Source organism: Dromiciops gliroides, chromosome 2 (genome assembly GCF_019393635.1).
Source record: "Dromiciops gliroides isolate mDroGli1 chromosome 2, mDroGli1.pri, whole genome shotgun sequence".
NCBI classification, from domain to species: Eukaryota; Metazoa; Chordata; class Mammalia; order Microbiotheria; family Microbiotheriidae; genus Dromiciops; species Dromiciops gliroides.
The window spans coordinates 196209675-196237624 of NC_057862.1; the positions used below are offsets into that span (position 1 = coordinate 196209675).

General features: G+C 42.4%; 2 protein-coding genes across 2 annotated transcripts in view; one reads left to right on the forward strand and one right to left on the reverse strand.

The window, feature by feature from the left end:
* Positions 1-2742: 2742 nt before the first annotated feature.
* On the reverse strand, positions 2743-20869 carry DUOXA1 (dual oxidase maturation factor 1). The gene is made up of 8 exons (XM_043988348.1): positions 20795-20869; positions 20372-20466; positions 9788-9961; positions 9466-9523; positions 7162-7296; positions 6413-6626; positions 5946-6163; positions 2743-3020 (listed from the first exon to the last, which is right to left on the reverse strand). The coding sequence occupies exons 3-8, from the start codon at positions 9932-9934 to the stop codon at positions 2743-2745; spliced, it is 1050 nt and encodes a 349-aa protein (XP_043844283.1). The 5' UTR covers positions 9935-9961; positions 20372-20466; positions 20795-20869.
* A 2324-nt stretch (positions 20870-23193) lies between these two features.
* Positions 23194-27950, forward strand: part of LOC122742130 (dual oxidase 1-like) — a 71066-nt gene continuing 66309 nt past the window's right edge. The window contains exon 1 of the mRNA XM_043986162.1: positions 23194-23251. Coding sequence (XP_043842097.1) covers positions 23194-23251 — 58 coding nt within the window. The remainder of the gene's footprint in view (positions 23252-27950) is intronic.

A 27950-nucleotide genomic window follows, 5' to 3' on the forward strand; every position in this document is an offset into this window, starting at 1 on the left:
AGGCCGGATTCGAACTCAGGTACTCCTGAATCCAGGGCTGGTGCTTTATCCACTGTGCCACGTAGCTGCCCCCAAGGGCATCTTCAAAGAGAAAAGGAAGTTACAAAATAAAAAACAGGTTGACAAGTTGGAAATGAGGACTGGAATTGCCTGCATCTTTGATCTGGTACTGAGAGGGATTATGGGATAGCGCTAGTCCAACTGCCCTCTTTTACATAGGAAGAAACCAAGGCAGAGGGAAGTGAAGGAACTTGATTGTTCTGTAGAAAACCTTTAGCCTCTATCCCCACCTACTGTCTCCTGAAGTCATTGCTCAGACTCCAATAGCAAAGATTAGAATGTAGACCTTTGGAAATGATCTTCACCAACTTCACCTAGTCCAGTGGTTCCCAGTCTTTTACAGTATGAGAATAGGAACATAGGACTTCTTTTTAACATTAACTTTTGTTTTGTTGTTGTTTGCAGGGCAATGACGGTTAAGTGACTTGGCCAGGGTCACACAGCTAGTAAGTGTCAAGTGTCTGAGGTCACACTTGAACTCAGGTCCTTCTGAATCCAGGGCTGGTGCTTTATCCACTGCACCACCTAGCTGCCCGCCTTTTAACATTAAAAAAAAAAAATTCCAGACACCTCCTCTCTCCCCCTTGAGGTAAAGACCAACATGTCATTATTTGGTGGCCTTATGGATTCAAGGACCCACAGGTTAGCAATCACTGATCTAGTCCATTCTCTTCCTCCTCTCCCCCCCCCCCACCATTTTAAAGATGAGAAAAATGAGTCCCAACGGGATGAAATGACTTGCTTGAAGTCAAACAGCAAATAAATAGAATGTAAGCTCCTTGAAGGTAGGGGCTTTTTTTTGTTTGTTTGTTTTAGTGAGGCAATTGGGGTTAAGTGACTTGCCCAGGGTCACACAGCTAGTAAGTGTGAAGTGTCTGAGGCTGGATTTGAACTCAGGTACTCCTGACTTCAGGGCCAGTGCTCTATTCACTGCGCCACCTAGGTGCCCCCTAGGTGCCCCCTAGGTAGGGACTTTTTGTTGTTTTTGTTTTAGTCATTGTGTCCCAATGCCTTGCATTGTGCTTGGCATATAATAAATGCTTGTTTTGAACTGAACCAATGTAGCAGATTCAAGGTGGAACCTGAATCCAGGTCTTCTGGCCCCACATCCAATGTTCTTTCTTTCACACCACACTGCCTTTTGGGGAGGATATGCACCATAAACTTGGGGTGGCAATCATGGTTTCTTTTTTTTTTTTAGGACAACAAACATTTTTATTACACTTCTTTTTTCCCCCCTGCACATACAGTTAGTCAAAATTATTTTTATTTTATTTAAGAACCTTTGTAATGTTCTGAGGTCTGATGAAATCAGCACATTGCTATCCAGAAACAAAGTCATCTGGATGGCTTTACCATTTATAGAGAATCCCCCTTCCATTTGAACTCTGCACTGGACATTTTCCATGACAGTGTCAAACTATTGTGATAAATACATATCTTCTTCTTTTGGACTTCACTTGATGTAATTATCCCAGACGACTGGCCCATCAACATATCTAACTTTTTTTTTGGTATTGAATAGAATTTTATTTTCCAAAATATATGTAAAAACAAATTTTAACATCAATTTTTAAAAACTTTGTGTTCCAACTTCTCTTCCTCCCTCCATTTCCACCCCCCACCCACAAGAACTCGAGCAATTCAAAATAAGTTATACTGTTATACATGAGTAGTCATTCCCACATTAGCTAGGTTGTGAGAGAAAACAGTCCAAAAAAACCCCAAACTTCAGATTAAGGAATTGTCAAAGAGGAAAAAAAAAATTTTTTTTAATGTGTTTCCATCTGTTTTCAGATACTATCAGTTCTTTCTCTGTAGATGGGTTGCAATTTTCATAAGTCCTTCAGGGTTATATTGGATCATTGTCTTGCTGAAAATAACCACATGCTTCCCAGCAGATCATCTTACACTATTGCTGTTATTTTGTATACAGTACATTTCACTCTGTTTCAGTTCATGTGGGTCTTTCCAGGTTTTTCTGATAGTATCCTGTTCATCACAACTTGTGTATAGTACCTTAAACTTGACAGAGAATTTTCTTCATAATAGCCCAGCAAAGTAGGTACCATACGTTTTGCCATTATAATTAATCATCATAACTATTTCCCTCCATCCTATTCCTTCCCATGATATTTACTCTATTTTCTATCTTCTTTTAACCTATTCCTCCTCAAAAGTGTTTTTGACTGTCTGTTTTGACTTCTGACTGTCCCCTCCCCTGCTCTGCACTCCCTTTTTTCACCCTTCCTTCCTTATCCTCTTCCCCTCCTACTTTCCTGTAGGGTTAAATAGATGACTCCTCCCAATTGGGTGTGAATGTTATTCCCTCCATGAGCCCACTCTAATGAGATTAAGGGCTTTGAGCTAATTCTGTGTTCTAAATTTTTCTTCCTCCCTCCCTCCTTAACCCTCCCTATGAAATCAAGCAATTCAATATGTCATACTTGTGCAGTAATGCAGAACATCTTCACCTTCCTTGAAAGTGTTTTGCTTTTGGCAATCATGGTTTCAATGAGTTGGATGAGATGTGGAAAAAGAAAGGAAGTCTCAAATGGGAGCCATTTGGGAGGGCAAAAGTGCATGCTAACTGGAAAACCGCTGAGAGGTGGGGCTACAGGGGACGGACATCTCCAAACTTCCTTGAACTCCTAAATCCAGTGAGGTATAGGAGATGGGATGTTATAAGGAACTCTCTGGCTCTCTCTGGGGCTCCTCTGGAGGCCTGATGGACTCCTCCCTAGGGGACTCCTCACTGGGAGCCTCTGACAGAGTTATATCTTGGTCCCCAGGGCTCTGTACCATAGGCCTGTATCGTGGACCCAGGAGTCCCCCTTCCTCTGGACCTGCCATCTTTTCAGTTTCTTCCACCCCACTTTGGTTGAAGAAAATCTTCAGCCTGTCTGGTTGTATCCTATGCATCACCACCACAGCTAGGCCCAGCAGAATACACAGCAGTCCTGAAAAGGAGAGGGAGAGTTGGCAAAGAAGTCTGAGACACATGTAGGGGTGGGGGTGGGGGGCTGAAGAGGAGGGAAATGAGAACCATGAAGAGCACTCAATATGGAAGGAAGGCATAGGGAAGGAAACAAGAACAACACATGGGAAGGTAGAACTGAAGAAGGAGAGAAAGACTGGACAAAAATGACAAAGGGGAGGTGTACCCCAAACTCTGTCCTGGGCTCCCTTATCTTTCTGGATATACTCTGGATGACCCTATATAGTCTTTTTTTTTTTTTTTGCGGGGCAATGAGGGTTAAGTGACTTGCCCAGGGTCATATGTCAAGTGTATGAGGCCGGATTTGAACTAAGGTTCTCCTGAATCCAGGGCCGGTGCTGATCCTATATAGTCTTATGGGGTCAATTATCACTACTGATTGACTCTCAATTTGTCCAGTTCTCCTCTATATCCTGAGCTCCTGTCCTAAATTACCAACCACTTGCTAGATATCTCCACCTAAATGGCCCATGAACATCTCACACTTAATCTGGTGTTAGGCTCCAAACAATTAATTATCTCTCCGAACCCCATCCCATAGTCTCCCTGACTAGAGTGTTTCTCCTCTCTCATCTATCCTCCACATAGGTGCCAAATCAATGTTTTCAAATTTCAGGTTTGATTATGTCATTCTGCTCAAGAAAATTCAGGGGCTCCCTATTGCCTCCAGATTCTTCTATTTGGCGTTCAAAGCCCTTTACACTTTGATTCTTTTCTTTTCTTTTCTTTTCTTTTCTTTTCTTTTCTTTTCTTTTCTTTTCTTTTTGTGAGGCAATTGGGGTTAAGTGACTTGCCTAGGGTCACACAGCTAGTAAGTGTCAAGTGTCTGAGGCCAAGTTTGAACTCAGGACCATCTGAATCCAGGACTGGTGCTCTATCCATTGCACCACCTAGCTGCCCCTACACTTTGATTCTAGTCTGTATTTCAAGACCCATTACAGATTTTTTTTCCCCTTAGAGTGAGGGAGAATAATCTGTGATCAGTCTGGAAAGACAGGCTCTGTCCTACTAGCTATTCCCTGATCATTCCATTTCATCTCCTGGCCCTGGAAGAGCTAGATTCAAATCCTTCCTCTGATGCTTACTACCTCCCTGATCTCAGTCATCTGTGACTTGAGACGGTTGTGCTAGGTGGTCTCAGGAGTTCCTTCCAATTCTATTATCTAAGATCCTATCCTAGAATGATCTCTCCTTCACTTCAAAGAACAGCATGAGCGTGTAGCTCATTGCTGCCCCCTACAGGAAGAGCTGTTAATACCTTCCCGAATTTGTGTCTACTCATCCTTCCTTGTGTGTGTACATGTTGTTTCACCCCCATTTAAATGAGCACAAGCACCAGTTTTTTATCTTTATATCCCTGGGATTTAGCATAGTACCTGGCACATAGTAAATGATAAATAAATACTTGTTGAGGGGCAGCTAGGTGGCACAGTGGATAAAGCACTGGCCCTGGATTTAGGAGGACCTGAGTTCAAATCCAGCCTCAGACACTTGATATTTACTAGCTGTGTATCCTTGGGCAAGTCACTTAACCCCCATTGCCCCACAATAACAAACAAACCAATAAATGCTTGTTGAGTTGTTAACAGATGACAGAAGGAGCATAAGCATAAAAAAGGGGTGGGGGCAAAGAGCATATAAAGGAATAATAGCTAGAATTTATATTGCATATTAAGATGTGTAAAGTATTTTATATATGTTAGCTAACATTTATTTTGCATGTTAAGATGTGCAAAGTAATATATATAATATGTATGTATATATGTGCATATCTGTATGCCTGCCTACCTATCATCTATCATCTATCTCTATCTCTATCTATCATCTATCTATCCATCCATCTATCTCTCATATATCTACTTATTATCTATCTATCATCTATCCATCCATCCATCCATCATATATCTACTTATCACCTATCTATCATCTATCCATCCATCCATCCATCCATCCATCCATCTATCTATCATATATCTACCTATCATCTATCATCTATCTATCCATCCATCCATCATATATCTACTTATCACCTATCTATCATCTATCCATCCATCCATCCATCCATCATATATCTACTTATCACCTATCTATCATCTATCCATCCATCCATCCATCCATCTATCTATCATATATCTACCTATCATCTATCATCTATCTATCCATCCATTCATCCATCCATCATATATCTACTTATCACCTATCTATCATCTATCTATCCATCCATCCATCCATCCATCCATCCATCCATCCATCCATCATATATCTACTTATCACCTATCTATCATCTATCCATCCATCCATCCATCCATCTATCTATCATATATCTACCTATCATCTATCATCTATCCATCCATCCATCCATCCATCCATCCATCCATCTATCTATCTATCTACAATGAAATAGGGGAAATAAGTGATATTATTATCCCCATTTTGCAGATGAAGAAAGGAGGAGGTCAAGGAACTTGCCTCAGGTTTTTTGTTCTTGTTCAGTTGTTTCAGTCGTGTCTGACTCTTCATGACCCCACAGCTAGTAAATGTCTGAGGCAGGATCTCAACTCAGTTCTTATGGGCCCCAAATGCAGAACTTTATCTAATATGTCACCTAGCCATGCTTGGAATGGGGAGACGTCATCACAGTACAGTCATCACTACATGAAATGGCCTTAATCTGTTGACCCTTTCCAAGAACCCGGCCTGAGGATGGCTAAACACACCAGAGGTAAGAAGAAATGCATAGCCCCTACTCTGAGGGTCTAGTCCTTTGGGGGTGCTGAAGAAAGGAGATCTCATAGACAGGAACCCCCTTCTCATTTGGGCAAAGCCACTCCATTCCTTCCTTTTACCTCCTGGGCCCTCACTGTCATCCCTCCAGAAGGGTCCTCACCAGTAGCCAGTGTGATCCAGAAGGCAGGTCCACGATGAGTGTGGAGGGAAGCAGAGCCCAGGCGGAGGGGGCACATTGGGGTCAGGGTGGTGGTCATGGAGAAGAAGATTAACGAAAGGATGAGGAAGACTCCTGTGGCCAAGAGCATGTGTCCACCATAAACTAATGCAGGCATGGAGAACAGCACGTTTGATAACAGCCAGCAGAGAAATGCTACCCTGGAAAGGCGTAGTTCAAGTGAGGGGAAGGGGGCCCACAATGCCCACAAGATGCTGGAGAGGCCTGAGTGATTCACCTCCACAGTAGCTTTGGGCAAAATACCACTTTGACTCTGTGCCTAGGCTGCCAGCCCCCTCCTACCAGGGTTTCCAAGATAGCAAAAGATTTTTTTTTTCATGGTAAAAGATTCTTGTCTGAACCTCAGGTCATCTCACCTCCCACCTTCCTTCCCAGCCTTCTAGCCTCACCAGAGTGTAGCAGATGCATAGTGTCCAGCCAGGCGGTATTGGCGGTACAGGCCACAGGGACTATTTGGAGTGAATTTCTCTGCCAGGTAGAGCACTGGGTCAGGCACCCCCTTCTCTAGTGCATCTATGTACTCCTCAGCATAATTCTGTCCAAAGTGCCACCTGAACTGCTCGTTGTAGTTAATGGTCTCATTCAACTGCTGTACTGGTATCCCTGGGGAAAAGAGACAGGGGAAGAAAGGCCAAGGCCCAAGGGGGACCAGAGGACTGTGTGTGTATGTGTGTGTCCCCTATGAGAGCCAGAGAGTGTTTTATAATATCCTATGCCCTACATATTCAGAAGAGACAGATTCAAATAGGAAAGATAGCACATTGTGGACATGGTGGCATGGGAATGAGCAAGGGAGAAAACCCCTTGGCCATGGCCGAGAGAGAAAGCAAGTCTCAGGGATCACACAATTCTCTTTTAAGAAAAACAGGAGATCTCAGGGTCCTCTGGTGTGATGTCTTCATAGTAAAGATGAGGAAGGTGAGTGACCTGCCTTAGGCCACTTAGTAATCATCATCAAAGGCAGAAATCTGGCCATGTCCTCTGACCCTAGAGCCAGCATTTTCCCCACTGTACCCATTCTGCATTCCCAACCTCCTCTAGCCCAGAACCCAAATCCCTTAAGCTTCCCTCACCCCAAGGTTTGTGGTTTCCAGAGATACTAAGTCCCACTAGGATTCACCCAACCATGTCCTTTTACCTGTAAGTGTGATATTGATTCCTCGAAGACCAATTTGCAATCCTACATCTGCACTGATCCTCATGGGGCTGAAAGCCTTATAAGTAGTATTGGTGTTGACCCGGCCTGTGGACCACTCCCCACTGAAGTTCACAGCTGGAGAAGAAAGGAAATGAAAAATGGGGGGAATGGTAAGAGAGTCATGTGAGCATAGTAGGGTAGATATGACCATTGGGTTCAAAGCCTTCCATTGCTCTCTCCTTCAATTGGGTGTCCACTCGTTCCCTTGAGGGATACTGCCCAGAGCAATATGGGATGGGAAAAATGAATCAGCATGAAAATTATTTTTTTTTAAATTTTTTTTAGTGAGGCAATTGGGGTTAAGTGACTTGCCCAGGGTCACACAGCTAGTAAATGTTAAGTGAACTCAGGTATTCCTGACTCCAGGGCTGGTGCTCTATCCATTGTGCCACCTAGCTGCCCCAATTATTATTATTATTACTAATGATAGCTAACATTTCTGTAGTACTTTTTTGGGGGAGGTGTGGGGGAATGAGAGTTAAGTGACTTGCCCAGGGTCACATAGCTAGTAAGTGTCAAGTGTCTGAAGCCAGATTTGAACTCAGGTCCTCCTGAATCCAGGGCCAGTGCTTTATCCACTGTGCCACCTAGCTGCCCCTGTAGTACTTTTAAGATTTGCAAAGTGCTTTACACATGTTGCCTCATTTGAACCTTACAATATCCCTGGGAAGTAGGTGCTATTATCATCCTCATTGTATAGATAAGAAAACTGAGGCAGACAGAGGTTAAGAGACTTGCTGAGGGTCCCACAGACAGCAAGTGTCCAAGGTGAATTTGAACTCAGGTCTTCCAGACTCCAAGTCCAACACTCTACCACTTTAACACCTAGATGCCCTAATTAATAAGCCTCAGCATGGAAAGTCCTCTTCCTTCCCGTCCCAAGACAATGCAATCAGCAACTTCCCCACTTTTATTGCCAAGGTTTTTGAGGTGTTCACTTTAACTTGATTTCGACTACATACAAAAAAAATGTTGAGGAGTGAAGTGCAACAGATAGAGTACTGGGTTTGGAATCAGGAAGACTCATCTTCATGAGTTCAAATCTGGCCTTAGATCCTTACTAGGTGTGTGACTCTGGGCAAGTCACTAAATCCTGTTTGCCTCAGTTTCCTCATCTGTAAAATGATATGGCAAACAACTCTAGTATCTTTGCTGAGAAAACTCCAAATGGGATCACAGAGAGTTGGAAACTGAATAATAACAACAACAAAACTCCATCTTACTCTCCACAATGAGAGGCAGCTGGTGGTGCAGTGGATAGAGCTGGGCCTGGAGTCAGGCATATCTGAATTCAAATCCAATCTTATACACTTACTAGCTGTGTGACCCTGAGCAAATCACTTAACCTCCATTTGCCTCAGTTTCTTCAACTCCATGGGTTGTTGTGAGGATCGAATGAGATAATATTTGATTTTGTTTTTTAAAGTTCTGAGCACAGTGACTGGCACATAATAAGTGCTTAGAAAATGCTTGTTGACTGACTTAAAGGACAATATAATGTGGGTGACAAGGAGAGTGCAGCAAAGGGAGGAGGATCATGGGTTCATAGGCTTATGGGATTTGTTTCTGAAAAGGACCTCGGGGATGTCTAGCACAGTCCTTTCATTTTACAGTCATGAAACCAAGGCCCAGAGAGGAAAAAGCAGTGACTTGCCCAAGGTCATGCAGCTAATTAACAGCAGGCCTGAAACTAGAAACTGTGTCTTTGGACTCCCAATTTAGGGCTATTTTTACTAGTACTTTATTCTTCTTTATACCCACACCCACACCCACCCACACCCACATCCACCACTACCACTACACTCATACCTGCGGGGGTGTGGGTATGTATGGGTCTGTGGATGTGTATTTTAGACTACATTGAGCAGCCTCTCACAGGTCCAATCCCACTACTGTTAGACAAGGAAACTTTGACCTGCTCTGTTTCCCATGTGGCTCGGTTGGCTCCTCCTCCCCAGACTGGTGACCTCCTGCTCCCGAGAGATCACCAGAGCAGAGTCAGACTTAGCTGGGATATTGGATCCGCTTTTCATTCATGCTCAGATGATTCACCCAGCCTCAGCCTCCTTAGTAGCAGGCACATGCTACACACCCAACTCCCCTAGATGCTTCTCATAACTTAGTTTCAGTGAAACACAACTGGTGTTTAATTGAGGGGAACAAGGCGAGGGTAGGGAAAACCTGAGGAAATAGAGGGTCACATTTTCAGGGATGGACATTTGGTTCCTCTCGGTACATACTCACCCAGGGTGGCAGCTCCAATGAATAGGCTGGTCACCACTCGAAACAGCCAAAACAGCCTCTGAATTATAGGGTGAGTTCAGTGAGGAGAACCTTTCCTCCCTCTCCATCCCACCCTAAAGAATGATATTCAAGGTCTCCCCTTGAACTGGGTATCTCTAGATCTGGGGTCACTTGGAGTTGGGGGATCCTAGGGCTATAGCTGTCTTAGTTAGTCTGGGATTCCCCTAAGGTGGGGGTTAGATTTGGGACTAGGGACTGGAGTTTTCTTGGGGAAGGGGTTTCTTCAGGCTGGTTTATGGCAGGGTTGAAGCATCTCTCTTACCATCTTGCCTCGGATACCAGGCAGGATGCCAATGAAAGTGACCAGTACAGTTAAGAAGACTGTGATAATGACTGCTGAGGTGGTGTCCATGGGGAAGGTGGGTTTGGGACCAGCATAGAAGGGGAAAGTGTGTCCAAAGGCAGACATCTTGATGTCGGGTCAGGAGGCAGGCTGCTGTAATAGTACAAGGTCATAGATGAGTGCCCCGGCCGTAGTTTTTATTCCTCATCCCCATCCCACTAGTGGTGAAGGAATCAGCATCTCAGGGGTCATTGTTCCCTTCAGCATCTTCCAACGTGTTTCTTCAGTATTTCTCAGTGGATTATGAAGAAGTGGGTCATGAAACTTTCAGTAGCTCCTTATTATTGATAGGATAACCCTCAGGTTCTCCAAATCAATTCTATTACCGCCTGAGACTGTGTTATCCTCTGGATTTTGGGCTGTGGTCTCAGGACATACTCCCAAACCCCTTTTATGTTCATTTTGTCCTGAGTACACAGATAATAAGTTTTTTAAAAGTATAATGCTGGGGGGCAGCTAGGTGGCGCAGTGGTAAAGCACCAGCCCTGGATTCAGGAGTACCTGAGTTCAAGTCCGGCCTCAGACACTTGACACTTACTAGCTGTGTGACCCTGGGCAAGTCACTTAACCTCCATTGCCCCGAAAAAAAAAAAGTATAATGCTTACTTATGAAGGTTTAAAAAAAAAAAAAGCACAGAAAAGAAAAAAAAATGCATTCCAGAGGCAATGCAGAGTACTAGAGAAAGTCCTGGATTTAAAGTTTAAAGCTGGGATTCATGTCCTGTCACTACCACTACCACCACCAACACTGCCACCACTACCACCAACACCACCAGCAGCAATAGTAGTAGTTGTCATCGTCAGCATTTGTATAGCATTTCTTTTCTTTCTTTTTTTTTGGGGGGTGGTGGTGAGGCAATTGGGGTTAAGTGACTTGCCCAGGGTCACACAGCTAGTAATTGTTAGGTGTCTGAGGCCAGATTTGAACTCAGGTCCTCCTGACTCCAGGGCTGGTGCTCTATCCACTGCACCACCTAGCTGCTCCTGTATAGCATTTCAAGGATTTCAAAATGCATTATATACATAACCTAAATTGATTCCCACAGAAACCCCATGAGGTAGGTTTTATTAATATTACCATTTGGCAGATGAGGAGACTGAGGCTCAGTGAGGTTAAATATCTTTCCAAGGGTCACATAGCTCATGAATAGCTGAAAAGGAATATGAACCCCAGGGCTTTTAATAATAGCTATAACAAGGGGCAGCTAGGTGGCGCAGTGGATAAGGCACAGGCCCTGGAGTCAGGAGGACCTGAGTTCAAATCCTGCCTCAGACACTTGATACTAGCTGTGTGACCCTGGGCAAGTCACTTGACCCTCATTGCCTGGCTCCCCCCCCCAAAAATAGCTATAACAAGGGGCAGCTAGGTGGCACAGTGGATAAAACACTGACCTTGGATTCAGGAGGACCTGAGTTCAAATCCAGCCTCAGACACTTGACACTTACTAGTTGTGTGACCCTGGGCAAGTCACTTAACCCTCATTGACCTGCCCCCCCTCCCCCAAAATAATAGCTATAACAATACCTAACATTTATATAGCACTTGAAGGTTTTTGAGGCATTTTACATATGTTATCTCATTTGATCTTCACAATAACCCTATGAGGCAGGAAAGTAAGGCCAAGACAGGCTAAGTGATTAGTCATACCATCATTAAGTATCTGAGGCAAGACTGCAATTCAAGTCTTCTGACTCTAGCTCCAGTCCTCTTTCCCACCCCACCAGCTAGCTCCCTCTTACTGGTTTTGTGTGCCTAAGCCGAAGTCCCTAACCTCTCTGTGCAGTAGTAACTCTGGGACTTATGAGCTTCCCAAGGCTGCTGAAATCACAGATAAGGCTCCAATCTCCACATCACTCATGTCAGATCTTCCTGTCTGACAACCAAGCCCGGGGGTCTGACCATCCGGATGAAGTTCAGATCTCTTGAATATTTTATCACCTGTTTTTAGCACATAGGAACATGGTTTCCTTCTGCCCTGCCCCAAAACAATGGTAAATGGCCTTCTTCTTTCATTCTTATTTCCGCGCTTTGTTTTTCCTGAAATCTTATCTTTCTTCTACCACCATTCCAGAGATGGCTAACTCTATATCTCCCAGGTATCAATGGAACTGGAATTAACAGCCTAGAGCTTATAATTTCCTAGGTGTGAATGAATTTGAGACTTGATCAATCAATCTCCTTTCTGACTATTTAATAGTCTCTTATATCTTACAGGCATTATGTTTTAATTTTGCAATACAGTATCTTCTCTCACGAGTAACACTCGGGTTAAAATATGGGCAACTCTTAATTGGAATATGAGTACCTCCTACTTTGGGGCAGCTAATTGGTGAAGTGGATAAAGTACAAGCCTGGAGTCAGGAAGGCTTATCTTCCTGAGTTCAAATCTATTCTCAGACACTTTTTAGCTATGTGACCTTGAGCAAATCACTTAATCCTGTTTGCCTCAGTTTCCTCATTTGTAAAATGAACTGGAAAAAGGAAATAGGAAGCTACTCCCAAATTTTTGCCAAGAAAGCCCCAAATGGGGTCACAAAGAGTCAGACATGACACAACTACCACCACTTACTTTTAGTCATCAGTTGCCAAATCTTTCCAATTCTATTCTACTCAGTCACAATCTGAGTTCAGGTTCTCATCACTCTTCACGTGGATGGCTGTAACAACCTCCTTAAAGATATCCTGTGATTCCATTGTCTTCCCTCTCCAATATAACTTCTATACTATTGCCAAAATACTTTCCTTAAGCTACAAAGCTGACCATGTTTCCAAGTGGCTGACTCCAATACCTTCAGGGGCTCCCTAGTGCCTATGAGATAAAATTAAAACTCCTATCATTTAAAGCACTATATATTTAGCTCCTTCTTACCTTTCTAGCCTTATTCCATACTACCCCCTTTCACAAACTCTACTCTCTACCCAAACTGAACAGTTAGTCGTTCCCCAAACATCATTCCATTTCCCTCCTCTATATCTTTGCCCCCTATGCCTGGTACATGGTCCCTATTCAGCTCCACATTTTAGGGTCCCTACTGTTAGCCTTTCCTGATGTCCCTCGCTGTTAGTATTCTTTCCTCTTCCTCTTCCTCCTCCTCCATCTCCTTCTCCTTCTCCTTCTCCTCTTCTTCCTCCTCCTCTAATTTCCTTGTATATCTGTCTAAATGTTCCTTAGGGGCAGGGACAATTTTTTGTTTGTTTGTTTTGTTCTGTTTTGTGTTCCTAATGCTGAGCACATGAAATGAAGAGATGCCTATTGTATATGATATCTCTTGTCATGGGATCACAGAGAGTACCAGATGGGACCTTACAGTTACAGTGCAACTCCCTTATTATACAAAAACCAGAAACTGAGGCCCAGAGAAGTTAAGTGAATTATTCAAGGTCATACAGGTGGTAAGTGGCAGAGCTATCTGATTCCAAATTGAGCATTTTTTCCCACTGAAATATTGCTCTCTCCTCTTGGAAAGTATAATTGAACTGGAAATCAGAGACCCAAATTCTAGTTCTGGCTCTGCAACTAACTGGAGAGATAACCTTTAGCAAATCACCAATTCCTTTGGCCCCAAGTTCTCACATCTTCAAAATGAGATCCAACTCAATGATCTCTAAGACTCCTTTCATCTCTAAATTGATTCTCCTACCTTCTATCCTTATTTTCCCCATCTGCCCAATATATTCCCCTCTCCTTGCTCCATTGGTCCACTCTTCTTGGTCTTCTTTTTTTCTTTATATCCTTTTTTTCTTAAATAATATTTTTATATTTCCCCAATTACATGTAAAGACAATTTTAACATTCTTTTGGAGGCAATCAGGGTTAAGTGACTTGTCCAGGGTGACACAGCTAGTAAGTATCTGAGGCTGTATTTGAACTCAGGTCCTACTGACTCACGGGCTGGTGTTCTATCCACTGTACCATCTCGCTGCCCCTCTTAACATTCATGTTTCAAAAATTTTGAGTTCCAAACTTTCTTCTTCGCTTCCTTACCTCTTCTCTCCCTGAGAAGGTAAACAATTTGATATAGGTTATATATGTTCAATCATAAAACACATTATTATGTTAGTCATGTTGTAAAAGAAATCAAAGACCCAAAGGGAAAAAAAGAGCATGGAAAAAAATAAAGTGGAAAAGAGTATACTTTGATCTGCATTCAGACTCTATCTGTTCTTTGTCTCAAGGTGGATCTTGTTCATCTTTTTTAGATCCTTTTCTTCCTTCTCTCTGCCCACTCTTTGCTTTCCTTTCTGGCTTCACAGAAAACAGGTCGTGATTTTCAATCCCAGCTGCACCAATCTTTATTCAATTTATCAATCCTCTCCCTGGACTCACCACAAGGATCAGGAAAAATACACAAACACGTCTGCAAAGGCACATACAGAGATACAGACCGATACACACACACACACACACACACACAAAGATACAGACATTCAAAAGACTTAAGGTTTCTAATCAATGTAATGGCCAGCCCTGATGGCAAAAAACTGATACACATCTCTACTACCTGCCTCCTGAAAGATGTGATAGATTCAAGCTGCAAAATGAGGCATACATTTCTGGACAGGATTAATGTGGGAATTTGTTTTGCTTGTCTATGCATATTTGCTACAAGGGTTTTCCATTCTTTTCTTTGAGAAAGGGTTGGTGGGAAGGAGAGAAAAAAAATGCTGGTTAATTGACAAAAAAAAAAAGACTAAAAAAACCCTCAGATATTAATAGAGGGAAAGACACAAAACCTTAAATAGACAACCATTTATACAAAGAACAGAGAAAAACAGAGATAAACGAAGACACCCAAATAGAGACCCTATGTTCACATAGATATGGACAAATACAGAAAAGGAGTGACACAGAGACTGTGACAAAACAGGGATTGATTGGAGGGCTAACCAAATCAATTTGAGAGTGCTAATCCCTTCTGGAATTCTTGGGTCCTCCCTTGTGTTGTCATTAACTAGAAGTCCACCAGGGGGACTCTCTTCTCCCTAAAAGCTAAGCTTCTATTACACAAATAGATACAGAAGTGCCAAGGCGACTTCTGCCAACTTCGGAATCCAGCACACAGCGTCAATTAAGTGTACAACTAGTGTCTATTACAGCTATTACAGACAGGGAATGGTTCAAGTTAAGAGGATAATAATGGTTTAGAGAATTATCACACCAGTTCAAAGTGTGAGTCCATAGTATGATTCAGGACAGTCATCTTAAATAGGATGCATCTTGAAAAGGACAAAGGCTAGGCTTGGAATAATAGAGACTCATCTTCCTAAATTCAAATCCAGCCTCAGACCCTTACTAGTTGTGTGACACTGGGCAAATTATTTGACCCTGTTTGCCTCAGTTTTATCATCTGTAAAATGAGCTGGAGAGGGGCAGCTAGGTGGCGCAGTGGATAAAGCACTGGCCTTGGATTCAGGAGGACCTGAGTTCAAATCCAGCCTCAGACACTTGACACTAGCTGTGTGACCCCGGGCAAGTCACTTAACCCTCATTGCCCCACAAAACAAAAAAACAAAACAAAACAAAACAAAAGTGAGCTGGAGAAGGAACTAGCAAACCACTCCAGTTTGCCAAAACAAAATAAAAATGGGTACAAATGAACAAAAACAGGACAGCTTTGGGCACTTTCTCTTAATTCCTGAAGTTTTAGGAAGAGTGGGTGGGAGGGGGAAGGTATCTCTGTAGGTAAAGGATGACCCCTTATCCTTCATAAGAGGGGACCCAGGGTCAAGCCCTAGCAGTGCCACTTACTAACTGTCTGACCTTGGAGAAATCACTTTATCTCAGGGGGCCTCAGTCTTCTCATCTATAAAATGAAAGACTTGGACTTGAAGTGATCTCCAAGGTCCCTTCCAGTCCTGATATTCTTCAACTCCTCGAGGAACATTCCTTTGGAGGTTGCTCTGAACAGATAATATGTAGGTAGAGATAGAAATGAGATTGTTTGTTCCTCCAACAAAGAATGGCACACTAATCAGCTTCTTATTCTAACCCCTAGTTATCTTGGGCTGCCACTGGGCAGCTGGACCTGGATTCTAGAATTCCTGAGTTAAATCCAGCCTCAGATACTTACTAGCAGGGTGACCCTGGGCAAGTCACTTAACTTCTGTTTGTCTCAGTTTCTTCAACTGTAAAATTGGGATAATAATAGCACCTACTTCCCAGGCTTGCTGTGAAGATAAAATGAGATAATACTGTATTTATAAAGCACTTAGCATAGTACCTGGCAAATAGTAGGTGCTTAATAAAAGTTTATTTCTTTCCCTCCTGGCTAGAGGCCTACCAGTACTCCAGGCCCTTCCCTAGAGGGAAGGGAACAAAGAAGAAGATCGGATGTGAATCGATATAAAGATTAAAAAGAATTTTGGGGAGAAGAATTAAGGAGATAAGAGATGAAGAAGGGGAACAGAATTAAGCTGTGCCCATCAAGCCAAAATGGGGGAAGCCTTCTGTTAGGTTTAGATCAGAAAACAGTGCTGGGGTGCTCTGAATACACAATAGAAGGTGAACTCATGGAGAATAGGGAGTATAGCTCATCTTTGTATTCTCTAGTGCCCAAGCTTAATGAATAGTCATTGAATTGGACTGAATTTTCTTGGCTTTATTTTTCCTCAAAAAATAGATACTTCTGAAAAACTCATAAATTGCATGAAATTACATCAAATACAAATTAACATACACATGAGCACATGTACCCATGTAGGGAAGAATGGTGTAGAAAGCTGGCCTCATAAATTAGGAAGATCAGGGTTCAAGTCTAATGCAGATACTGGTTATGCGACACTGAGCACAGTCATTTAACCTTGGTGCTCTAAGCCCCAACTGTGGGGTTGGGAAAAATTTGGCAACAGTAAAAGGTTACATATACCTATTTTATATACCTATATACATGGGATCGCATAAAAATTTCTCAAGCAAAAGGGGATCTCTAGTGGAAGAAGTTTAAGAAGCCCCGCTCTAAGCAAGTCTAAGACCTTGAATTGCAGAAAAGGTGTTGTCCTCTATTGGTAGAGGGAGTTTCCTCACCTGGGAATTACCTATACAAATTAAATCACCACTCCAGATCCTATCCTAGAAGAAGTTAAATGAGTTACAAGGGGAAAAAGACAGCAAAACAATACTAGTGGGGAATCTGAACCTTCCCCTCTCAGAACTAGATAAATCTAACCACAAAATAAATAAGAAAGAAGTTAAAGAAGTGAATAGAATTTTAGAAAAGTTAGATATGATAGACATCTGGAGAAAATTGAATGGGGATAGAAAGGAATACACCTTTTTCTCAGCGGTACATGGCATATACTAAAAAATTGACCATGTATTAGGGCACAAAAACCTCACAGTCAAATGTAGAAAGGTAGAAATAGTAAATACATCCTTCTCAGATCATGATGCAACAAAGATTATATGTAATAAAGAGTCATGGAAAAATAGACTGAAAAATAATTGGAAACTAAATAATCTCATTATAAAGAATGAGTGGGTCAAACAACAAATCATAGAAACAATCAATAACTTCATCCAAGAGAATGACAATGAGACAACATACCAAAACCTATGGGATGCAGCTAAAGCAATTCTTAGGAGAAATTTTATATCTCTAAATGCTTACATGAATAAAATAGAGAAAGAGGAGACCAATGAATTGGGCATGCAACTAAAAAAGCTAAAAAAAAGAACAAATTAAAAATCCCCAATTAAATACTAAATTAGGAATCCTGAAAGTCAAAGGAGAGATTAATAAAATTGAAAGTAAGAAAACTATAGAATTAATCAATAATACTAGGAGCTGATTTCATTTTTAAAAAATCAATAAAATAGATAAGCCTTTGGTTAATTTGATTTAAAAAAAGAAAGAAGAAAACTGAATTACCAGTATCAAAAATGAAATCACCACCGATGAAGTAGAAATTAAAGCATTAATTAGGAGCTATTTTACTCAACTGTATGCCAATAAATTTGACAATCTAAATGAAATGGATGAATATTTACAAAAATATGAACTGCCCATATTAACAGAAGAGGAAATAAAATCCTTAAATAAGCCCATTTTAGGAAAAGAAACTGAACAAGCCATCAATGAACTCTCTAAGAAAAAATCTCCAGGGTCATATGGGTTTACAAGTGAATTCTACCAAACATTTAAAGAACAATTAATTCCAGATCCTGTCCTAGATCTAGGAAAACCTTCAGAGACCAACTCCCTCATTTTACAGATGAGGAAATGGAGGCCCAGAAAGTTGAAGTGACACAATTGCCCTAGTACAAGTAGTAATTTGGGGGGATAGGATTCAAACCTTGGTTCTGTGATTCTAAGCTCTTTCCTGTATCAAGATGCTTCCTAGAAACAGGAATTGATGCCCAACACAGTGACTTTGAGCAAGGATCTCCAAAGGGGGAGCCATAGCATGACCCTAAGTGGGAAGGTGGGCTGAACCCCATCCTCCCTGTCATAGCCAATTTGGAGGCTTGTCTCCATCCCAACCATCCTACCCTTTATACATTATTCCTCCACCCCCCCCTCTCTCTCCCTCTCTCTCTCTCTCTTTCTCTCTCTCTCTCTCTTTTTAGTGAGGCAATTGGAGTTAAGTGACTTGCCCAGGATCACAAAGCTAGTAAGTATTAAGTGTCTGAGGCCAGATTTGAACTCAGGTACTCCTGACTCCAGGACCGGTGCTCTATCCACTGCGCCACCTAGCTGCCCCCCTCCACACCCTCTCATTTCCCTCCTCTTCACCCCCTCCCTCCACTTCTGTTGTACAAGCTCCCAACCTCTCCCCTACTGCCCCTCAGGGCAGTTATACTCTAACAATTACCCAGGCACCTACAGCAGGAGCAGTACAGGTGGCATTAGAAAAATTCCCCTCTCCACCCCTCCCAACATACCCACCCTGTGCCTCCTAGATCATCTTGGGCTTTTGATAGGCAGATAACTATTAGAGGTTGGGCACTGCTCTCTGAAGTAGTTACCTGAGAGTGAGAAGACACCCCCCCCTCCATTTTGTTTGGGTACCCATAGTGTAAGTCAAGTGTATGTCTATATGTACATAAATATACATGCAAGATGTTCCTAAAGTCTTAGTGAAACCTGAAGTTTGAAGAGTGTGGAACTTCACTAAGACTTTTGGAACACTGTATTTTAAGGTGGTATACCAAAAAGTTGTTTTTTAAAAAACAAAAAACTGATAGGGGTGGGGGCAGCTAGGTGGCACAGTGGATGAAGCATTGGCCCTGGATTCAGGAGTACCTGAGTTCAAATCCAGCCTCAAACACTTGACACTTACTAGCTCTGTGACCCGGGGCAAGTCACTTAAGCCTTATTGCTATGCCCCCCCCCCTCCAATTGCATTGGTCATTTAAACTGATAGGGGTGTGGGACCAAAAAAAGCTTAGATGTTATTGACCTACACTCCTAGAAGGTAGCACAGTGCCTTGTACATAGTATACGTTTAATAAATGTTTGTGTAATTAGATCCGTATCAGGGAGGACCCTGCTGGGCAAGTGACATCTACTGTTTGATCTGCAGAACCCTGAGAGAGTCACAAACTAGAGCAGAGACAGTGGGGAACCAGGAGGAATAGAGCCAAAGATAGCTAAGGATGTAGGAGTTTCTTCCAGCCTAGGTGATCTCTTGACAGGTCTCTTGAGTACATTCTCTCTCCCGACTCCCCCCTTCCCCCCCCTTCCTTCCTTTGCCTTCCAAGTAGTTTGAGCTCCACCCATTTCCAAACCAGACCGGCAGGTCAGCTCCCTTACAAAAATTCTCTTCCATCAGAGATAGAAGCTTCCATCAGTTAGCACCAATTTCTTTTAAGTAAATAAATGATTTTAATTTCCACTCACAGTCCTTTTTCAGAATCCATTGCTCAGGACAAACACTTTCCCCAAACACCATGGTGAGCTTGACTATAAGAGCAGGGCCCAGATATGGCCATTTGGGGGTCATTGTTCCTTTTTGAGGTCTTCTGCATATCAATTTAAAGGTTCCTCTCCAGTTACAGTTGTGTCCCCCAACTTCCTGATTTTCCCATTAATACTAAATTCTGTCTAAGTAGCTGTACCAGACACCCTGAGACACTCTTCCATCTAAGACTACCTACCTACAAGCCTTCCAGTTCCAGCTGGCCCTCACTCCTCTTTCTGAACCATCCTTTCCCTCCCCTCCACACTCAGACTTAGATGCAAAAATCGAGGGTCCAGAACCTTCCCTCTCCCCCATTTGCCAGACCGATCAAGACTAGGGATGCTTTAAAGAGTCCGTGGCCCTGGGCTCTCCCCACGATCTCAGGCTCTTTCCATCACCACCTATTGGATGGGTTGCAGTGGGGTGGTGTGGGATGGAGAGTGGGAGCCCAAGGGGGGAAGAGCCGTCAACCTCCACGCCTCTCCAGTTGGCCCCGGACTCCAACTTTGGTCACATCTGGTGTTCTTAAGTCCAGTGGCCTTTTTCTGGGACCATCTCCTTCCACCTCCCACCTCCGGCATGGTTCTCCCACTCCCTCTAACCTTAGGTTCCGTCCAGCGTCCAGTCCAGTCGCACGGGTTCTAGGATCGAGATGGGTCCTGTGAGTGTTGATCTCCCTAGATCTCACAGAAACCTCCTAGGGACATCACACAGAATCTCATTGTAGAGAGTGGGAGGGACACAAATCCAGCGGATCAGACAAATTACTTCTCTGTTTTAGGTCTTACTTTGCTCAGTGCAGGGGAGAGGATGGGGTTCCCTTATTTCTTCCTGAGTGGATTGATTGGGCTGAGTATGGGCTGGACGGTCTAGCAACTATTTGGGGAGGAGGAAGAATCCCTTCTAACTTAGGGCCCCTTTCCCTCAGGTCCTATAGAAAAGCCAACTCCTCCCTCCTTTATTCAAAGTTCCCCAAGAGAAGCGGATACTGTGTCTCCCACCCGTCTCATTCCTTCACCCCAAACCTGATGTGGCCTCAGCCCCAGCTCTCCCGCGGCGTCCCCAAAGCCGTCTCACCTCCTTCTCTGTGAGCCCCCGGCAGCTCTCCAGTCTGGTCTGCTCCTCCCAGTGGGGTTCATCTAGTGCCCGCCCCACCGCGCCCTGCAGTCGGGGCCGCGCCCTCCACTCATATTCCCCCCAACTCCGCCACACCCCGGCTCCAAACCCGAGCCGGGAGTGGAGTCTGGAACCTGACAGCCGCTGGAGCCACGCTACATTCTGGAGGCCGGGGAAGACAGGGGCTCGCAGGTCAGATGAGGGGAGGGATCTTTTCCGGGGTGCTCCGCGGAGGGAGCTCCGGGGGACTGGCTGTTATTGATGAATAATGCCGGTTTGTCGACCTTTCTGGAAGGGAATGGGAGCTTCAGACCTTGGAGTACCTTTATGCTAGGCCAAGGGGTTTAGCTCTCATCCTAGGACTCCCAGAGTTAAAAATGGGACCCGTGGACGGGCTTCCTGCTTCCACCTCCAATTCTACAGCCTTCTCCTCCCCAGCAAAAAAAGATCCCTTCATTGAGCTTCCTTCCTTTTTCCACCCCTAAAGATTTTGAGGGACTGGGGATGTCGGAAATACCAGGTGTAGGCTTGGACCAAGCTTGGTAGCTTTGTCCTGTAGGGATAGAACTTCTCGGTCCAAAGAGGGGTCCCTGAGCCTTAGAGTTGGGGCTACCTTATGTTTAGACCACTCCCATCAGAACATCCTGGGGTCAACTGTTCCCTAGGCACCAGTATTACCATATTATCATACCCTGTGGTCCCTAGACTTTGCCTGATTATCTTACACACCCCAACCTTTCTTTTATGAACTTGTGCAGACCCTAGGGAAGGTGGTTATCTCCTGCCTCAACCCTAGTAAAGACCCAGTCCATCATAGAACCTTGAGGCACTGAGCAGCTTGGGATGGTGAGGGCTTCGTTTTGAATACAGGAGACAGGGATCTTGAAGAGACAGTATCTTTGACAAGAGTATCTCTAAGGGAAGTTTAGCATACCCTCTCCAGCAGACTGCTTTGTCCAATAGATAATTCTTCATGGGCCATGATTATCCTGAGAACAGATTATGGAGGATGAGTGCCAGGCTAAGAATTATCCTAGAAGCAACTGGGATGATAATGATGACGATGATGGTTAAAAAAATAACAATAATAAAATTAATAATATCATGGTTGTTGATAATGGGATGTATGGAAGATTATTGAGTAAGGAAGTGTAATGGTCAGGTCTGTGTTTTAGTACTATTAATTTGGCAGCTCTGTGGAAGATGAATTGGAGAGCAGTGAAACTGGCAACCTGGAGACCAATAAAGCAGTTATCTCAACAGTCCAGGGGGAGAGGTGATGAGGGACTGAAGTAGGGTAAAGCCATTATGAGGGAAGAGAAGGGTACTGATATGAAGGATTCTCTCTGTGGAGATAGAATAGAAGACACTTGGCAGTTGATTAAGGATGGGTATCTATAGATAAATATTAGATTGAGTAAATTTGATGATGGGGAGGGAAGTGAGAAGGCTGACTCTGAATTTGTTAATCCTTGTAGCTGACCAGATGGAATTAACTGCCTTTGACAGAAATAAGGAAGCTTGAAGAAGGGATTGGTTTTGGGGGGAGTAGAATGAGTGTTTTGGACATATTGAGTATGAGATGTCTAAGGGACCTCCAAATGGAATGCCATTTGTTATTATCATTGTGGTCATCATCCTATAAATGAGTAAGGCACTATTTAACTTTTCAAAATGATTTCACACTCATTATTATTTGATCCTCACAGCACTCTTGTGAAGTTGAGAGGGTAGGCATTATTATTATCTTCATTTGATAGATGAGTAAACTGAGACTCAGACAAGTATTTTTTTTTAAGTCACACAACTAATTGATGGCAAAAGCTAGGACTAGCACCCAAGTTCCTTGAGTTCTAGTCTTGCCTTCTCTCAATTCTAGTGCCTTCCCTCTGTTGGTTATTCCACATTTATCTTGTATGTGGTTTGTTTGTACATAGTTGTTTGCATACTGTCACCCCCCCCCATTACATTGTGAGCTCCCAAAGTGAAGAGACTTTCTTTTGCTTTTCTCTGTATCCTCAGCCTTAGCACAGTACACTTAAGAAAAGCTTATTGACTGATTGACTTCACCAGACTTTACTATGAAGGGAGCAGGTCTGGTGCAAGATTTTCCAAGTAATCCCAATTAATATCTTTTGTCAGTTGTTTCATTATGGCTGTGGTGGCTTTATCCCTAGTTCTCTTGGAGTCACTCGTGGCCAGAAAGCCTCAGAGTTGTCTATGTTCTCCCATCTTCTCTGCCCGCTTGTCTTCCAAAGGTTCCTAGTGTGGGGTCTTCCAGGACCTTGGACTTGCTATAATCTGCATTATGAGCTGGAAATTGGCACTGACATGGACACTCCTGGTTGGCCCCTGGGTCCTTGAAGGTGAGTAGCATTCTCAGTTAGAGAGAAGTGAGGGGCTGAGGAACTTTTAAGGAGTTTCCTTTTTTTTTTTAAAGTTTTACTGATGTGCTTTTCATTTTTTTAAAACATCACTGTCACTTTCCAATGACTTTCTTCCCCACTCCAGAACCCTCTCTTTTGACAAATAAATACAGTCAAACTAAGATATTAGTCATGTTTGACTAACACATTAGTCACATATGCCTTATTTCATACCTGTTGTCCATCACCTCTTTACCAAGGTAGGGAGGTATATTTGACCTTCATCCAAGTGTTTGGAAGTAACAGTCACTGAATTGACCAGAAGTTTGAAGTTATTCAATTTTATTTTTCTCTGCTTTGCTGTGGGAATCATATAAATTGTCCTCCTATTCTGTTCACTTTACTCCATATCAATTTATGAAAATCTTACCAATCCTCTCAATTTCTCACATTTATTATTACTTAGGGTCCAAAATATTCCATTAAATTCATATGCTAAAGTTTGTGCAACCATTTTCAAATTAACAGACGTACACTGCTTGCAGCTTTTTTTTTTGATACTACAAAAAGTACTGCTATAGATATTTTTGCATACATAGAACATTTTTTTCTTTCTTTGACATCCTCGGGGTATATGACCGGCAATAGATAGATTAAAAGGATAAGTATAGCTTAGTGGTTTTTTTTTTTTAGTATAATTTCAAATTCTTTTCCAGAATAGTTGGACCAATTCACAGTTCTACCAACAGTAGCTGCCCCTGTATTTCCTCTTTTGATAATTGCTTATACATATCATTTGACTACTTATCCTTTGGAGGAATGACTCTTGTCCCTATAAATGTATACGGATCCTGGTAGAGACATTATCCAAGACCTCAGAGTTAAAAGTATTCTGGAGTCCCAGTTTCTTATCCCTTTTTGGCAGCCTGAGGATAATGTGTCAGTTGCATTGCCTAGCTTATCTCCTCCATCCTTCTATTTTATTCTTCCTTCATCCTGAAGACTTTGTGTTCTTCTTTTCATCTTTTCTCTGCTTCTAGAATTTGATTCTGACTTGAGGTAGGATAAGAATGACTAGACACAAGTAGCTCAAGGAAAGAGTCTGGGGCTGAGACTGACCTCAAAACTGAAAGTAAATCAGTGTTAAAAAATACTTGACGGGGGAGGGGGTGGCTGGGGGGGGGTGGCTGGGCAGCTAGGTGGCACAGTGGATAGAGCACTGACCCTGGATTCAAGAATACCTGAGTTCAAATCCTACCTCAGACATTTGACACTTATTAGCTGTGTGACCCTGGGCAAGTCACTTAACCCTCATTGCCCCCCCCAAATAAATCAATAAACAAACAAACGAATGAATGAATAGATAAATAAATGAATGAGTAAATAAGTAAATGAGTAAATAAATAAATAAAATAAAAAGTGCTTGAGAAAAGTTTAACCTTCTGGGATATCATCATGCTACACTCTACTCTGGTTAAACTTTTTTTCCTGTGACATGCTTTTAAAATATTTTTATTTTTAAATAATAAACATTTTTATTTATACTTTTGAGTTCCAATTTTTATCCCTCTTTCCCTCCCTCCCCTCCCCCCCTGAAGTGGTGAACAATCAGATATGGGCTATACATGTATGATTATGTAAAAGATTACCATATTAGTCATTTTGCACAAGAAAACTTAATTAAAAGAAAAAAATGAAAGAAAGTAAAAAATAGCATGCTTCAGTCTGTTCCATCAATATCAGTTCTTTCTTTGGAGGTGGATAGTATGTTTCATCAATAGTCCTTTGGGATTGTTTTGGATCATTGTATTGTTGAGAATAGTCAAGTTATTCACAGTTCTTTCTCAAACAATATTACTGTCTCTGTGTACAATGTTCTCTTGGTTCTGCTCATTTCGCAATACATGTCTTTCCAGGCCTTTCTGAAATCATCCTGCTTGTCATTTCTTACAGCACAATAATATTCTATCACCATCATATACCCCAGTTTGTTTAGCCATTCCCCAAATGATGGATATTCCTTTGACTTCCAATTCTTAGCCACTACAAGAAGGGTTGCTATAAATTTTTTTTTGTATAAATTTGGTCTTTTTCTCTTTTTGGGGATGTCTTTGGGATATAAACCTAGCAGTGCTATTACTAGATCAAAGGGCATGCACAGTTTTATAGCCCTTTGGGCATAGTTCCAAATTGTTCTCCAGAATGGTTGGATCTTTTCACAACACCACCAACAATGGATTATCATCCCAGCTTTCCCACATCTCCTCCAACATCCAATATTTTCTGTTTTTGCTATATTTGCCACTCTGATAGGTGTAAGGTGATACCTCAGAGTTGTTTTAATTTGCATTTCTCTGATCAATAATGATCTAGAGCATTTTTTCATATGATTATAGATAACTTTGATTTCTTTGTCTGAAAACTGCCTGTTCATACCCTTTGACCATTTATTAATTGGGGAATGACTTGTATTTTTATAAATTTGACTCAGTTCTCTATATATTTGAGAAATGAGGCCTTCATCAAAGATATTTGTTTCAAAAATTGTCTTTGTTTTCTACTTCCCTTGTGATTTCGGTTACATTAGTTTTGTTTGTGCAAAAGCTTTTTCATTTTATTTAATCAAAATGATCTCTTGACTAGCCTTTCCTTCTTTCTGAAATGTGGAGAATAGAGGGGAGGCAGACCAAAAAAATTTGAAGTAAACTTAGAGGAACTGGAATTGTTTAGCCTAGAAAAACCATCTAAAGGAAGGCTGAATAGTTGTTTTCAAATCTTTAGGGTGTTATTGAACAAAGTATTATTAAACTAACACTTTGGAATGTTATTATACTAATTGGGTAATTTCCATCTCTACAAACAGAATGAGGGGGCAGTGGACTTAAGTTGCTACAAAAGAGAATTAGGTTGGACACAAGAAAGAAAATCCTGACTTAAAGGGGTAGAAAAAACTGGAATGGAAGGAAAGTTATTGAATATACTCCAGGAAGTGTTTAATAAGAGATTTTTGTGTTTTTGTTTTATCTTCATCAGAGACGGGGATAGGATTTTGCTTTACATACTTAAAAGTTGAATCCATTCTCTGATAGCTCTCTCTTCTCCCCTCCTTCTTATCTCATATCACTCATATGTCTTCCCCACTATCTCCTCTCTCACTCCTGTCTCACATGAAGAAGAGTCTTTACTTGCCAAGTCCAATCCATCTACTTGCACCCTTGATCCCACCATCTTCTCCAGTAGATTAAGCCCTCTATCACTCCCCCTCTCTCTCTAATCTTCAATCTCTTCCTCTCTATTGTCTTCTTCTCTGATAACTAAAAACCTGCCCAAATCTCCCCATCCTTTAAAAAGGTCTCAATTGATCTTACTATCACTTCAAGCTAGCATCTTTTGTCTCTCCTCCCCTTCACAGCTAACCCCTTTGAGAAGGCCATTTAAACTAGGTACTTCTGGGCAGCTAGGTGGCCCAGTGGATAAAGCACCAGCCCTGGAGTCAGGAGAACCTGAGTTCAAATCCAACCTCAGACACTTAACACTTACTAGCTGTGTGACCCTGGGTAAGTCACTTAACCCCAATTGCCTCACTAAAAAAAAAAAAAATCAAACTAGGTGCTTCTACTTCCTATCCTCTCACTCTCTTCCCAACTCTCTGCAGTCTAGCATCTAACCTCGTCATCCAACTGAAATTGGGGTTTTTTTTCTCAGTTGCCATCCCTTTTTTTTTTTTTTTTTTTTTGGTGAGGCAACTGGGGTTAAGTGACTTGCCCAGGGTCACACAGCTAGTGTTAAATGTCTGAGGCCGGATTCGAACTCAGGTATTCCTGAATCCAGGGCCGGTGCTCTATCCACTGCGCCATCTAGCTGCCCCTTAGTTGCCATCCCTTTTGACCTTTCCATATCATTTGACACTGTTGATCACCTCTTCCTATTTACCAATATATCTCCCACGTGGGTGCCCACTACTCTTTTCTGGCTCTTCTTGTTCAATGGCTTTGCTGATCTTCACCCATGTTAAGAGCAAATGTGGGTGCCCCCTAAGGCTCTACCTGGGACCACTTCTCCTATACTGTCTTACTTGCTGGCCTCATCAACTCCCATGGGTTCATTGAACCTCTCTGTGCAGTTGATTTCCAGCTCTGGCTATCAAGAGGTGATCTCTCTCCTGAGGTCCAGTCTTGTATCACCAAATGCCTTTTAGACATCCTGAACTGGATGTCCTATTAGGCATGTCAAACTTAGCATACTTAAAAACAGAACTCATTCTCTTTCCCCCCAAACTCTCTCCTCTCTGAACTTCCCTATCACTGTAGAGGGCACTACCACTCTACTATCCCTGTCATCTAGGCTTGCAACCTTGGTGTCATCCTCAGCTCTTCTCTCTCACTCACCCCACATATCCAACCCACTCCCAAATCTTGTTGTTTCTACCTTAACAGCCTCTCACCAGTACATCCCCTTCTCTCCACTTATAAAGTCACTTCAAGCTTTATAAATTGGTTCAGAGCCTTATCTTCTCTCATCTGGATTATTGCAAAAGCCCTCTAATTGGTCTCTCTACCTCAAATCTTTCTCTACTCCACTTCAACCTTTGTTCAGTCGCCAACGTGATTTCCCCAAGTTGTAAGTCTGCCTGTGCTCACCCAACTACTCAATAAGCTCTAGTGACTTAATCCTATTACCTCTAGGATCTAATAGAAAG

What these genes read in the sequence shown, in the direction of transcription:
- DUOXA1 (XM_043988348.1), bottom strand. Translation starts at nt 9,934, where the DNA reads ATGTCTGCCTTTGGACACACTTTCCCCTTCTATGCTGGTCCCAAACCC. An exon ending in CTGGTATCCGAGGCAAGATG is followed by an intron (nt 9,524 to 9,787) that starts GTAAGAGAGATG and finishes CCTATAATTCAG; the next exon opens with AGGCTGTTTTGGCTGTTTCG. An exon ending in AATCAATATCACACTTACAG is followed by an intron (nt 6,627 to 7,161) that starts GTAAAAGGACAT and finishes TCTTTTCCCCAG; the next exon opens with GGATACCAGTACAGCAGTTG.